The 14,868-nt window shown below is 40.6% G+C and overlaps 1 protein-coding gene across 1 annotated transcript; it reads right to left on the minus strand.

The window, feature by feature from the left end:
- Positions 1 to 390: 390 nt before the first annotated feature.
- On the minus strand, positions 391 to 14,548 carry LOC129716554 (activating signal cointegrator 1 complex subunit 2). Its single transcript, XM_055666384.1, has 5 exons — positions 14,267 to 14,548; positions 14,138 to 14,215; positions 13,915 to 14,078; positions 10,480 to 10,864; positions 391 to 1,966 (listed from the first exon to the last, which is right to left on the minus strand). Exons 1-5 carry the CDS (start codon positions 14,285 to 14,287, stop codon positions 443 to 445), a joined length of 2,172 nt encoding a protein of 723 aa, XP_055522359.1. The 5' UTR covers positions 14,288 to 14,548; the 3' UTR covers positions 391 to 442.
- Between the last annotated feature and the right edge of the window lie 320 nt (positions 14,549 to 14,868).

The raw sequence follows: 14,868 nt of genomic DNA on the forward strand, positions 1-14,868 counted from the left end.
TTAGGCATCTATAATACTATACTTCAACATAAAGTAGTGCATTTTTAGAGCATTATTGAGGTCTCTAGAAAGGTAAATGCAAAAAAAATTGGTTTTCCCATATAAATTTTCATACAAATTTGAAATGTAATGCGCCAAGCGGAGACAAAACCAATCGACTTCAAGTAAGTTTAGGGTTGTATGGGGCCCAAAAAGAACCAAAAAAACTTAATTCTTGAAAATAGATCACTTTGCCCCACCCTAATAACTACCCTATAGTTGTTTGACTTTTTTTTATTCACAGGTGGTGCGCTGTGGAAAGTTTAACCGAAATGTCGTTTTAAAACACATCTTACTATATTCCGACGATATTTCCAACAAGACTTTCTTTCAAAAGAATACGGCTTCAACTCATGAACGACAATTTAATTGTTTACAAAAAAACAGTAAAGCTAACATTCTCTTAGGATGGAATCATCCCTTTGTTTCGTTTAAAAGTTGCTCCTTGCTTTCGGTTATGGTTGGCTCGGCTTGCCTTATTCTCGCCCTTGTGCTTTCGATTCATCAGTACAGATTTATCCTGGCCTTGTCCCTTGGCTTTGCCAACCACGTCTTTACCCGTGGCTCCACCCGACGCTGCTGAGACTTGGCCACCGTGTCTAGCTTGAAATTTGCTTTGTCGTTTCTCTTCATACCGTTGCCGAACAAGTTCCGGATTTTCACAAAAATCCAGTGGTTTCTTTGCCATCGCTAACGAGGAACGTTCTTCGGTTTCTTGCTCATCTTCTTCGTCCTCATCTTCCAACTCGTCGACCAGCGCATTTCGCATGGCAGGGGTCAAGCGCACCTTAGCTCTTGATTCACTCTCGGCCATCGCATCAAAGCTGTCGTCGTACTCGTCGTCATACTCATCGCAAATATTAGTATACTCCTGGTAGCGATCCTTCATCTCTCGTATATGACTTTTATCGTCCAACATCTCTTTCAAATTTTTCGCCTGCCCAGGCATACCCTTGCCCTTTTTCATTACACCCTTGATCTCGTCGTGAACTAGCACATCAAACTCATCTCCGTCGAACACATTCAATCGCTCGATTCCCGTCTCCAAAAATAGCGTATCAAGCTTGTCGGCCGGAATGTAGGGTTCAGTTGGATCTGCCTCCGCTAAATCTGGAGGCAAATTTCCTTCCAGTACGGCTGCGATTGCCTGCTCAACGTTGTCGTACCTGCTGAGAATCTTTCGAACATAACCATCCCCGAGATGAGGTAAAACGTCCAACACTTTCTGGATGTCCACTTCTGCCTGTTGCTCTGCTGTAAGTTTTAACTCCGTTGAACTGTGGTCAGCAACCTTCGAAATTTCTTCCTCTAAAACGCCTCCCGCCGCTTCACCAAAACTTTCATCATCCTCCGGAACGGTATCGGAATGGCCGTTTGTAAGACCATTTTCAGCCTCATCAGCGCAATAGGCATTCTGCACAAAGTCCATCTTGAAGGTATCTACATTCCGACACGCCTGCTTCAAGATATCTATATCTCGCTCAACCGGGTAACGAAGCTGGTAGTCTCTCACAAAGATTGCATCCGACAGACATTCGGTAAGAATACAGAGCAATTTATCCGCTGGCAGAAGACTATCGGCTGGATTGTCTAGAACCCTCTCCAGCTGTAGGTTCACAATGGCACGAAAAGCCGACAGCAGTTCTACGCGTGCCGCATTCAGAAAACCCAGATAGGGCGAATCGTTGTCCACGGAGTGAATGTTCTTGTACAGCACAGTGACACTGTTGTCGTAGAAAGCACTAATGGATGGTTCCATGCCCAGCTCGGTGCACATCTGTCGACATTCCGGATACAACTCAACTAGCAATGCAAGCACCGTGGAACAATCCAGGCTGTATATCGCTAGGTCCTGTAGCGTTGCTGTGCTCGCCGTGTGGCCATCCAGGCGATCCGTTTCCAGCTGTTGGTGGATAGTGTTGAAGGTCTGTAAAACAAAAGTAGAAACAGTCAGAAATCATTTTCAATAGAGGCCATTCGGAATAAGAAGCATTTCTGAGTTTTAGCTTGTTGTTAAGTAAACCATAAAATTAATTCGGAAAGATTTATAATTACAATGGGAAAATCGAAACTTGTGTGAAATTGAGTTTTTTTTTCATTCTCAATTTTACCAATACCTAAATGTTAATAAAAACCAAATTTTGGAAAAAATTCTTATAAAAACAAAATCGAAACTGGCATAATACTAAATAATAAATGCATATGACGGAAGTAATTTATGAAAATTTCTGATTTATATGTTTATATAAAAATGTATTTCTGTCTGTCTGTCTGATGCATAAAGATTTGAAAATTACTTAACCATTCGGTGTGAACAACATGGGTTGTAGGAGTTTTGGGACCGGGAAAAATTCACATGATGATTCGAGACCCCTCCCCTGTATGGAAGAGAGAGCTTCCATGCAAATGAAACACAAATTTCTGCATAACTCGAGAACTAATCAAGCAAATTAAGCCAAATTTGGCATGTAAGGGTTTTCGGGTACGAGATCCTCTGAACGGAAGGAGGTCCAATGCAAACAGAAGATAAATTTCTGCTTCTTTGGAGAACTAAGAGAGTAAAGCAAAATTGGAATGTGAGGATATTAGAGCACAGTTTCAGTCAAGATTAAATGGTCCCTTGAGATGTATTACCCAAATCATCGGTTGGCGTAGAACTGTACATTTTTGAAAAAGAATTCAGTGTTTCTTCCAGTTCTTTTCCTCCCGAATTTTTTGGAGGTTCTTCTTTAATGTGTCCACAATCTTTCCGCTAAGTTGCTAGATTGTGGACGATAATAAAGATATTAAAAAAGCCGACTCCAGCATCCGGTCCTTGGTAGACGATATAAATTCTAGAGCAAGGTTAATCAAAAAATGGCCATGATTGGTCTGCAGTTGAACACTGCGTAATGTTTGACATAATCCTCAATTTGATTACGAATGTCCGACCCATATACAAAACCTCGTGCTATAGCCTTCATTCACCATTGGAAATTCAGAATGTGCAACTGCCGATCTCTCAATTTCCAAGGGAGCACACGAGTACTCTCCGAAATATTGAATTCCCGCAGGTTCGACATCGTAGCACTGCAGGTGGGCTGGAAGAGCTCAATGATACGTATGTTCCGGAATGGATATGCCATCTACCAGAGCTGCGGCAACACACACGAGCTGGAGACAGCTTTTATAGTGGTGGGTGAAATGCGGAAACGGGTGTCTGGATTGTAGACAATCAGCTCTCGAATGTACTGCTTGCGAATCAAGGGTCGGTTCTTCAACATCAGCTTCATAAACCTGCACAGCCCTCATCTCACCGAAGACGAAACGGATGAATTCTACGCGCAGTTGGAGCGTCAGTACGACCAGTGTCCAGAACATGATATCACGTTAGTCATCGGAGATTTCAATGCTCAGGACGGCCAAGAGGAGGAATACAAACCGGTGATTGAAAGGTTCAGCGCGCACCAGCTGACCAACGAAATGGGCCTGCGACTTGCCGTTTCCATGAACATCGTCGTGTGTAGGCCGTGCTGAGTTACGAAGGTTGACACGAGTGCGGAATACCAATCAATGATACTTCGACTCCGATGATACCGCTCGCTTTTTGTTCTTCTTGCGATGCATATCGCAAAGTTATAGCGAATTTCTTTATTCCACCAGCTCACCTCGTTTTGACCTGGAAGTGCACTAACTGCTGTCAAAACCCTTCTTTAAATGCTCGATTTTGACCCAGTTTTGACTAGCAATACTCAGAGGGAGAGATATGCGAAGAGAATGTTGTGAGCCAAACGAACATGTCAAAATCTGAGCCAAACGAACAAGAAAGGTAACACATTAAGAGGTATTGCAATTAGGTACAAAAAAGGTTATATTTATTTTCACACGTTTTTCATGTTCTTTTACTAAACAATGAATTAAGAATACTGCAAAATTGCGTTATCACCGTGATTTTTAACTGGTGGTTCACAAACCCTTCGTATGGTCAGCAAAATGATGATCAATTATGGTGAAGGTATAAAAAATTAAACATAAACATTAGATTTAACACCCTCACAATTTTTGTGACGCACTTTATTATTCCTCAGGACTTCCACCGTCACGATCAGTTATACGAGTCGAATGAAAAAGTTAGTCAACATTGCGCACTGAGAAGAGAGCTGGCACCTCTGACATGAGAAACCTAGTTGCCAAATTGGCGGTTTTTTCATCGCTTATCTCTCTCTCTTTCTCTCTCTCTCTCTCTCTCTCTCTCTCTCTCTCTGAATATCTCTAGTATAGATTTGATTGTTGAAAAGAAATATCCGTAACTACCGTGGAATTACAAATCGAAATTGTTCGAAATTAATGTGAATCGAAGTGTATACTATTGCGACGCTGACGGTAATGATATATTCATGTTCATTAAGACTTTAAGTTAGATGGATAATACAAACAAGAAACTAACAACTAATAACCTGCTTTCAGCACAACAGAAACACAGATCGGCCACGTTCTGATTGATTGTCGGCACTTCTCAGACATCATCGACGTCAGATGCTATAGGAGCGCTACTCGGACTCGGACAACTACCTGGTGATGATTAAGATGTACCCGGAACTCTCCGTTGTTAACAACATTCGGTACGCCCCGGTTCGATCTCGCACGATTGAAGAAACCTTACGTCGCCGAAAACTTTCACGCATTCGTTCGAAGCTGTGCTACCGAAAGAGGACCAGCTAGGGTGAGTTCCTCTCGAGGACTGTTGGAACATTATCAAAACAGCCATCAACAGCGTAGCGGAGAACGTCATCGGGCATGTGGGACGAAGCCAACGAAACGAGTGATTCGACGACGAGTGTAGGAGAGTGATGAATGAGAAGAACGCTGTGCGGCGGCTAAGAAGCGCAGTGCCTCTTGTCAGAACGTAGAAAGACACAGACAGAAGAAGATGCAGCGAACCCAAATCTTCCGGGAGAAAAAGCGTCACCTGGAGAAGGAGTATGCAAAGCTGGAACAACTGCATCATGCTCAGGAAACGCGAACGTTCTACCAGAAACTCAACACATCAAACAGAGGCTTTGTGCTGCGAGCTGAAATGTAATGTCTAGCGAGCTGCACTGGGGTGGAAATGACCCACAGTTTAGGAGGAGGAAAAACTACCTGACGAGTTGATGGAAGGAGTCGTCTGCCCCATCTACAAAAAGGGCGATAGACTGGAGTGTCGCATCTACCGCGGCATCTCGCTTATTAATAGCGCTTACAAAACACTTTTGCAGATCCTGTTCCGTCGTCTATTATCTTTAACTTTGGTTCGTGAGCCAATACCAGGTGGGTTTTATGAGAGCCCGCGCTACCTCCGACAAGATATTTTCAATCCTACAGATTTTACAGAAATATCGCGAATTCAAATGTAACAAAATTTTAAATAAAGTAATGAGGTATATAAAAAAAATACAACGTGCATGTTAGTCGATCAAGAATAGTTACGGTAGATCAGGCACGACAACGGATTCCCGAATAAACGAACGCGATTTATCAAGACCACGTGTGTTACGTGCGTGTTTCCAGGATGCTCTCGAGTCCCTTTGAATCGCGCAAAGGGTTAAGATGGGTGAAGGACCTTTCTGTATGCTCTTCCACATCGCTCTTGAGGATGTTATCCGGAGGGCGGGCATCGACACGAGAGGCACGATTTTCACAAGGTCGTTTTCGCTTCTGGGATTCGCGAATGAGCTTGATATCATAACACCAAATATCTTAAAATAACAATATAGTTCACTCTCGAATTTCCCATATATTCCCGTGAAGACAGACAGGGAACACCCCCTCTTGTGGTGAAAAAGGTAACTAAACTCATTGCACAGTGCTTCAGTAAGGCAATTCAGGCGGACATAGGCTTTTCGTTGCGATTTTGGTTTGCGGTTTAAAGCCATAGTTTTTATAAAAAGTTTTTCTTATACATAGTACTCTATTCATGTGCGAATGAAAATTAGGGTGGTCCTAAAATCAACGAAATAAAACATTCTTTGGCGAACTTGTAGACCAACTAATTCTAAGTAACTTTGTTAAAAAACTTTTTTGTAGACATGAAATTTGGTTTCCAAAAACAGTCTTTTCGCTCTATTTTTTCAATTTAAATTTAAAAACAAAGTTTACTTCGGTAACTTTAAACAAAAACACGCCAATTTTGACGAAAAAACATTGTCGATATATTATACAGATGAAGAGTTCACTATTTCTATTTAAAAAATAGGCCCTTTTGATATATTGATGTCTCCGTTAAGGGCAAACATAAATAATATTTTTTGGGATCATTTGCTAGAACAAATATTGTATAAATATTGTGAAGAAATACCGAAAGTTGCTTAAAATTAGTTGATCTACAACTGTGCCGATGAATGTATACATTTATTTATGCGAATAAAAAGTTAGTTTTTTCATTTAGTCGATTTCAGGACCACCCCAATTTTCGTTTGCACATAAACAATAGACTAAATAAAAGAAACAAATTCTTAGAAAAAAATTTTACTCTAAAACCACAAAATCGCATCGAAAAACTCGTGTCCGCCTACGTTGCCTCACTGTACCACTGTGCATTGTTGTTGAATTTCTGTGAGCGTGTGACATTCTCACACACGAAACTGAATTTACTCAATTTTAGATTTAGTTGTCTCAATTTCATACTTTCACAGAAAAAAATATGTTGCAGATTTCGTGCGTATATAAACAATATATGTATGTATGTAAAACTAACGCCATTCCGGGAGTTGAATATTGATAATATAATAGATGTAGCTTATCGAGGCACGAAGAAGAAATATACTCTTGTTGGTAATACTCGAACAGAAAGAAAAGACCGGTTTGTAAATGACAGATTTATTTAATCTGTATCTTGGAGCGGTTGAAAATGAACTAACTAGTCCTGGGTGAAAATTTCAGTTTTTATACCCTTCCAGGATGTTTATATGTTACCAAAGTAACGACGCTTATGTACTACAGTAGAAGCCGCCAGCCCGGTTGTTATCTATAAGATATCCTTGACAACTCCGATCCTGGCTTTGGTAAAACAACGGGTTGCTGTTTTTACATATACAAATAATCAGGCCACGACGTGAAAATGGTAAACTAATCCCAAGTTGCTATATACGTGGTTCCCTGTGTAACTTCACTAGCTCAGATCCATCACGGGAAGCAACTACGAAATGTGCGGCCGTCAAGCTCAAGCTCAATAATCAGGCCACGAAGTGTACAATTAAATGAATATTTCAATTACCTCGTGAAAAAGATAAAAGGAGAAACCGCACAATGGTTGTCAATAGTCGTATAAGGTTGTTGTGCAACTTTTAGCTTAGATAACACTTGAATGTTCTATCAATTTATATTTAAATTGTTAAATATGGATACATATCATGTTGTAATTGGTTTAAAAGCTTTATTATATTATATATAAAAGATATTCAACAAAACAAACATAATTAGTGATAACAACTGTTATGCAAAAACTATTATTTAATGTTTAGTTTTCTTCGTGTTGAAAGTATTTTTTGTTTTTTTTTTATCCCTCCGAATTTTTTGCTCTCGAGTTCTAATCTTCGTATTCATCACTTGCAGCTTTGCTTTAACCAGCATATTTATGTATTTACTAGCTGACCCGGCAAACTTCGTCCCGCTTATGTTTGTGTTTAATTCAATAATTTTCAACATTCCAAATTAATTGATTTCTTGCGATTTGTTTATATCGTTTGAAATTATTGGTTTTATCGGAATGACAACATCCTCGACTTTTGCCTTTAGTACATCACCTCTATTCCGAAAATACTCATATTGGGTGGTATTCAGTTATTTTCGTTGTTTTCCAGAAACTGGGAGTGGTCATCTTCGAATTCAATATGGTGTCCAGGGTCAATGCTTGGCTTCTATACATTATTTCGATTACGGAAATATTCATATGCAGTAGTATTCGGCTGTTTCCCAGAAGTTGCCATCTTACAATTCAAAATGGTGTCTGAGGTCAATTTTTAGCTCCATGCACCATTCTGGTTAAAGAAACACTCATATTGGGTGGTATTAGGTCCCTTTAGGCTATTTTTTTTTTGGAGACAATTTCTGGCCCCTGAGCGTCATTCTGGTTTAAGGAACACCAATAATAGGTGTTATTTAGTCATTTTCGGCTGTTCTACAGAAACCGGAAGTCATCATCTTAGAATTCAAAATGTTGTCTGTGGTCGATTCTAGCTCCTGTGTATCATTCTGGTATCGAAACATCTCATATTGGATGGAAATCGGCCGGTTGAAGAAATACCCATATTGGGTGTTATTTGGTTATTTTCGGCAGTTTCCCATTCACCGGAAGTCGTCATTTTACAATTCATAATGTTTCCTGAGGTCGATTTGTAGCTTCAGTGCATCATAACAATCCCGGAAATACCCATAATGAGTGTTATTTGGTCTTTGCCACTGTTGTTTAGGAACCGGAAGTCGCCATATTGGATTTCAAAATGGCATTTGGAGACAATTTCTGGCCTCTGAGCATCATTCTGGTTAAAGAAACACCCATATTTGGTTGTTTTTGGGTCATTTTCGGCAGTTTTCCAGTCACCAAAAGTCGCCATTTTACTACTCAAAATGTTGTCTGAGGTCGATTTGTGGTTTCAGTGCATCATCACGATTTCGGAAATACCCATATTGGATGGTATTTGGTCATATCGCGCTGTTTCTCAGAAACCGGAAGTCGCCATCTTGGATTTCAAAATGGTATTCAGAGACAATTTCTGGCCTCTGAGCGTCATTCTAGTTAAAGAAACATCCATATTGGTGGTATTTGGTCATTTTCCTCTTTTTCCAATCACTGGAAGTCGCCATCTTACAATTCAAAATTTTGTCTGATTTTTCAAAAACCGGAAGTCGCCATCTTGGATTTCAAACTGGCATTTCGAGACAATTTCTGGCCTCTGAGCGTCATTCTGGTTAAAAAACACCCATATTAGGTGGTATTTGGTTATTTTCGGCAGTTTCCCAGTCACCGGAAGTCGCCATTTTACAACTCAAAATAGTGTCGGAGGTCGACAAACGTACAAACCGTGGAACACCACCCATGGATTGCCTTATGCATAGGCGAACTTTATTATTATAAAATATTCGGCCGAGTCCACTTCACAATAAAATGTGAATTTTTTTCAGTGTACCCATTAGGGTAATATTATTGTCAAAAGTTACTCTATTTCGCATGTCGTGTAGAACAAAATCAGAAGTGGCGCACCTAGCGGTCGAAAAGGTGACTAACGCTTCTGTCATTTTCAATTTGTCTTCATAATTTCACGTAAGTGAACTATATTGGTATTTAATATATTTAATAACACCCAACTTGGCGACGGCGGAAGAAACCCCCCGCCCGACTAAAAACCGAAGCCAAAGGAATGGGACTGCCGATAAATGCATCGAAAACGAAATACATTCTAGCGAAAGGCTGGAGAAGAGCGTCTCAAGAACTCAAGTCTCTGTAGGCGGCGTTAAGCGTCTTGTGTATTTAGGATTGCTGATGACCGCCGACAGTAACACCAGCGAGGAGATCCAGAAACACACCCAGGCTGAAAATCGTGCCTACTTTCCACCTCAAAAGACACTTCGGTCAAATGGAGTGCAACGACGCACGACGACTCTGTACAAAACCCTGATAAGACCGGTAGTCCCCTGCAGAATCGAGACAACAACACTACTCACGGAAAACTTGAACTTGGTTCTGCGGACTACCTACAATGGAGTACAGACGAACGACTGAGAATGATGAAGGCGCATGAAGCATAAGCTGCACGCGCTGCTTGGAGGAAACCCAATTGCACACCTGGCGAATGTCAAAAATCTCTGCAACAACCCTACTGCCACTAGGAATAGAAAGGCGCAGCGCGCTAAATAGCTCGACCCGAGCAACATGGCGACAATTTCTTGATACAGTACGATCTGATTGGTAAAGTAAGGCTTGTGTTTCAGTCAACAGCATCTGAAGCGATTGCCTCCATTTTAGGTTGATTACGAGGCAAGCATTATCGACCCTTCAGACCACAGACAAGTACCAGGTATTTAAATTGATCACTAACGTTCATGAAATCGAAATCTACACAATCGTGGTTGATTTTCCCTCCGTTGCTAAAGATGTCTTTTACTTCTAAAATCACTAGCTGCAGACACTGATATCGCTTGGTGAAAACAGAGGAAGTTTTTCCGCAATTTTTTTCACAGTTTACACGGTATGGGCAAAATTGACATCAGGATGTAGTTGGCATACCTCCGTGTGGTTTTTTAGTGGAAATATTTTCAAATTTAGATTTTTTTTTGAAAAACAAAACTAAGCAAACTTTTTTAGCTATAAACTATTTGTAATTATTTTCGCTGAAGATTTGTCCTACCCAGAACCAAACTATTACTTCATATCTAAACATTTATGAGATATTTGATTATCAAAAAATGCTTCTAGGTACTTACTTTCTGTAGGAACTGCAACCCAGTTTTCAAATCATTGCGGTACTTCGGTTGTAGCTTGAATACTGTGTGCAGCATCTGGGTCAGTGCAGTCTTGTTTTCCCGGCCATAGGTCGACAGCAGATCGAACAGCAGCGGAACTGATATCAGGTAATGCTTGTACAGCAAGTCTCCCAGGAATTCTCGCCCGATCCAGCATCGATCCGACTCGCGCTGCGTTATCAAACGACACACGACTTGTAGCGTCGAGCGTAACACAGCCGAATACACAGGGAATATAGCGGCGGAGCTGCGGATCACACCGACCAGATAACACGGTACGGCAGACTGGGTGAAGGAAATCACAGCTTCAATGGCACCCCGGTTGTAAACCATCGTAGACCAAAATCTGGAACGAATAAAAAAAATGGCTACAGTCGTGAACTTCTCCATCACCCTTTTTAAACAGTATAAGAAGACACAGATCTTATATGTATTGTTTGCCAGTATCGTGTTTCCGAAACCACTTGAGCCCCCTTAGGCACTACCCTGGTGCAACATTTACCAATAAAGCGCATGTCTTATCACAGCGTTTTCAATAGTCGTATTTCACTGCTCGATCGCTCAATAAAGCAATGCTCGCCACATTCGTGCAGGCAACTGTTCTGGCGCTGGCAATCATTATCATTGCCCTGCTTCGCTATCTCTTTAACTACTAGAGCAGGCGGGGTATACCACAGCTGGCGCCAAGTTTTCCGTTTGGTGATATCGGTGCCATCGTCAGGCAGCAACTTTTAGCGGGCGAATTTTACCGCAATCTGTATGAACACACCAAGAATGAACCGCTTGTGGGAGTGTACATCCTGCTTAGACAAGTTCTAGTCATAAATGACCATCGTTTGGCGCGGGACATTATGACCAGTAGTTTTCAACACTTTCACAACGGAGTTTACGCAGACCAGGAACGTGACCCGCTCGGTGCACATCTGTTCGCACTGGAAGGACAGAAGTGGTTCCAGCTGCGTGCCAAGCTGACACCAAGTTTTAGTCCTACCCGCCTGAAGCAGATGTTCCAGACACAACTGGGTACGGGGTTATCCCTACAACGGTACTTGGACCAATTCGCCCAGAACGGGTGCGAATTTGATGCAAGGGACTTATTCGCAAGGTATGCAGCAGAGGCCATTGCACCATTGGTCTTCGGAATTTGCATCGATTCGATCAATAATCCTGAGGAAGAATTCTATCACCAAGGTAAGCTGATTTTGCCATCAGACTTGGGCAGCTTTATGCGCTGGGCGACTAGCTTTCTAGTTCCCAAACTAGTGAGATTTGCTAGAATTAGACTATTTCCTAAGGAATTGGAACATTTTCTTCTAAACGTTGTTCGTCAAATTGTAGAATACCGTGAAAGTGAAAACATATCACGGAAAGACATCATGCAATTGCTTCTCCAGCTGCGAAATAGCGGTCCTATTGACAGCAACGAATCGGGGAAAATGGACGCTTCAAACAAGCAAAAAACAATGTCCATTTATGAAGTACTATCAGTAGCATTCTCCTTCTTGTTAGGTGGTTTCAAAACCAGTGCCTCTGCAATGGCTTTCTGTCTTGTAGAAATTATCAAAAAAACAAGAATGCAGCCAAAACTTGCCCATGAGATAGACAACATGCTACAACAATTTAATAACACTTTTACCTATGAGGGCATATCGAGTTTAACCCGTAAAAACCCGGGACGGAACTTGTTTTTTGAAAATGCTCGTTCTCAGCACAGGAACGGCCGATTTTGGAAAACTTGAACTTTTATTCAAGGGGAATAGTTGCTCTAAGTTTTGGTAAAGGTGCCACCCCTCTGGACCCCTCCCCGTTTTTGTGAGACGCAAATATGTCTGTGTTTTTTTCTAATTTTTCAAACAGATTGAGCAAATCCCGGGAATTTTCATACGTATCAATTGCTCCATGTATCAAATCATGTCAGGTGGATGAAATATGGTATGTAAGAGTGAATTTTGGAGTTTTCAAATTATTTCAGTACAAATCACAAAACTACGTATTTTCATAAAAAATAAAATAAGTAAATCGTTCTTCAAATTTTAAGCTCTACATTTTTTAAGTAAGGTCTCCTGAATCAATACGCGATAAAATCTTTATTTTAGCATGCAATATTTTGAGCAAATCGAGTTTAAATTCACTAAAGTAGGTATTTTCATGGAAACCTGATTTTCTCAGTCTCCCACAGTTGGTTTCAACTTGGCTCTTCAATTTTCAAGCTCTATATTTCTAGAGTAACGTCTGCTGAATTCAAAGATGCTGAAAAATTTATTCTAGCATGCACAGATTTGGAGAAAAACGAGTTTGAATTCACTAAAGTACGAGTTCTTATGAAGACTTGATTTTCTCTAAATCTGTGCATGCTAGAATAAATCTTTCAGCATCTTTTGATTCAGAAGACTTTACTCTAAAAATATAGAGCTTGAAAATTGAAGAGCTAAGTTGAAACCTACCGTGGGAGACTGAGAAAATTACGTTTCCATGAAAATACTTTGGTGAATTTAAACTGGTTTTTGCTCAAAATATTTGCATGCTAAAAGAAATATTTCATCACGTATGGATTCAAGAGACCTTACCGCAAAAATGTAGAGCTTAAAATTTGAAGAACGGTTTTGTTATTTGAATTTTTATAAAAATACGTAGTTTTGTGATTTTGTACTGAAATAATTTGGAAACTCCAAAATTCACTCTTACATACCATATTTCATCCACCTGACATGATTTGATGCATGGAGCAATTGATACGTATGAAAATTCCCAGTGTTTGCTCAATCTGTTTGAAAAATTAGAACAAAAACACAGACATATTTGCGTCTCACAAAAACGGGGAGAGGTCCAGAGGGGTGGCACCTTTACCAAAACTTACAGCAACTATTCTCCTTGAATAAAAGTTCAAGTTTTCCCAAATCGGCCGTTTCAGTGCTGAGAACGAGCTTTTTAAAAAAACAAGTTCCGTCCCGGGTCTTTACGGGTTAAAGTTTCTAGACAATTGCTTGGACGAAACCTTACGTAAGTATCCACCGGTAGTGTATCTAAATCGTATTTGCACCGAAAACTACCCGGTTTCGGGACAAATTACACCATCCAACGAGGCACTTCTGTTTTACTGTCTATTTTTGCGTACCATCGCGATTCGCATCCCTTTCCCAACCCGGATGAGTTTAATCCCGATCGCTTCAACGATGGTAACATAAATGACCTACCATACTATCCTTTCGGCGAAGGGCCACGCAAGTGCACTGCGGCTCGGGTGGGCAAAATGAAGGCAAAGCTTGCCTCGCATTGTTGTTCTCCCGCTACAATTTCCAGCTTGCAGATCCGGCTCAGCAGAACCAAGAGCCGGAAAATGACCACCAATGTTTCACTACTAATCCGAAAAACAGAGTCCAAGTAAAAGTAACTTACCGATAATGCTCCAGTTCCAGCAGCGATTCCATGTCCTTTATAAACCAGCCGGCCTCGCTCAGCCACTGATCAAACCCGGCAGAGCCTTCCTCTAGTAAACACCCATTGTAAACATGAAGTGGAGTGTATCGAGTGAAACAACGTGGATCTTTCCATTTTTCATGCTGAGAATTTATATTAGGAAAACAGTTGATGATTCAGTCGTAATAAACGAAATACTAACCAACGCAGGAACAGTTCTTTTCACACCATCTTCGTCCAGGGTAATCAGCAACTCGTTCAATGGCAGCTTGTTGTCATTCTGAAACAGACCAACTTTAGCGAATCGTTTCACCAATAATAAACTACTTACTTCGAACGTAGGTAGTGCCATGATTAGCAGTTGCCTCAAGGGATTCGGGTTTTTCTCATTGATTTCAACGCACAAATTTTATTCCTTTCAATTCGCGCGGTGGCACAAACAAAAACAGTTCAAATCAACCAAAACCAGCTGATGTTTGATATAGGGGAACAGCGGGCAAGACGGTCCCCGTGTCACAATAGCAGTCAGTTCACTTCGACGATACACGCTCGTAAGTTGTATATCATAATCTAGGTAATTTCGACTTATATTCAAACCATGTGTCTGTATAACCTACACACAAAGAAAATATTACTCTGTTATATTACCAAGCAAACACGTAACAACAACGTGAATTTACGTAAACCAGAATGTTTTCACTGGTTTAGGTAAAAAATGCGCATATAAATTGGTGAAAACAACGCAACAGCTTAATGAAATGCGAATACTTAATTTTTGGTAAAAAATTGTATGGCGTTTTCGAGAGTTTTTGATATTGATATTGATGATTTAAGCTATCAAATTTTACCTAAATGAGGACTTCCGTGCATAGGTACTCAAAAGTAAATCACTTTTATCTAAGAGTTGCTTCCCGCACAGAAGGGCTGATTCAC

This window comes from Wyeomyia smithii, chromosome 1 (genome assembly GCF_029784165.1).
Source record: "Wyeomyia smithii strain HCP4-BCI-WySm-NY-G18 chromosome 1, ASM2978416v1, whole genome shotgun sequence".
Lineage (NCBI taxonomy): Eukaryota > Metazoa > Arthropoda > Insecta > Diptera > Culicidae > Wyeomyia > Wyeomyia smithii.

Coding starts and splice junctions, on each gene's coding strand:
- LOC129716554 (XM_055666384.1), bottom strand. CDS start 14,287: ATGGCACTACCTACGTTCGAA. Junction 14,216..14,266: donor TGGCACTACCTACGTTCGAA/GTAAGTAGTTTA, acceptor GGTCTGTTTCAG/AATGACAACAAGCTGCCATT. Junction 10,865..13,914: donor CTGGAACTGGAGCATTATCG/GTAAGTTACTTT, acceptor TATTCGTTCCAG/ATTTTGGTCTACGATGGTTT.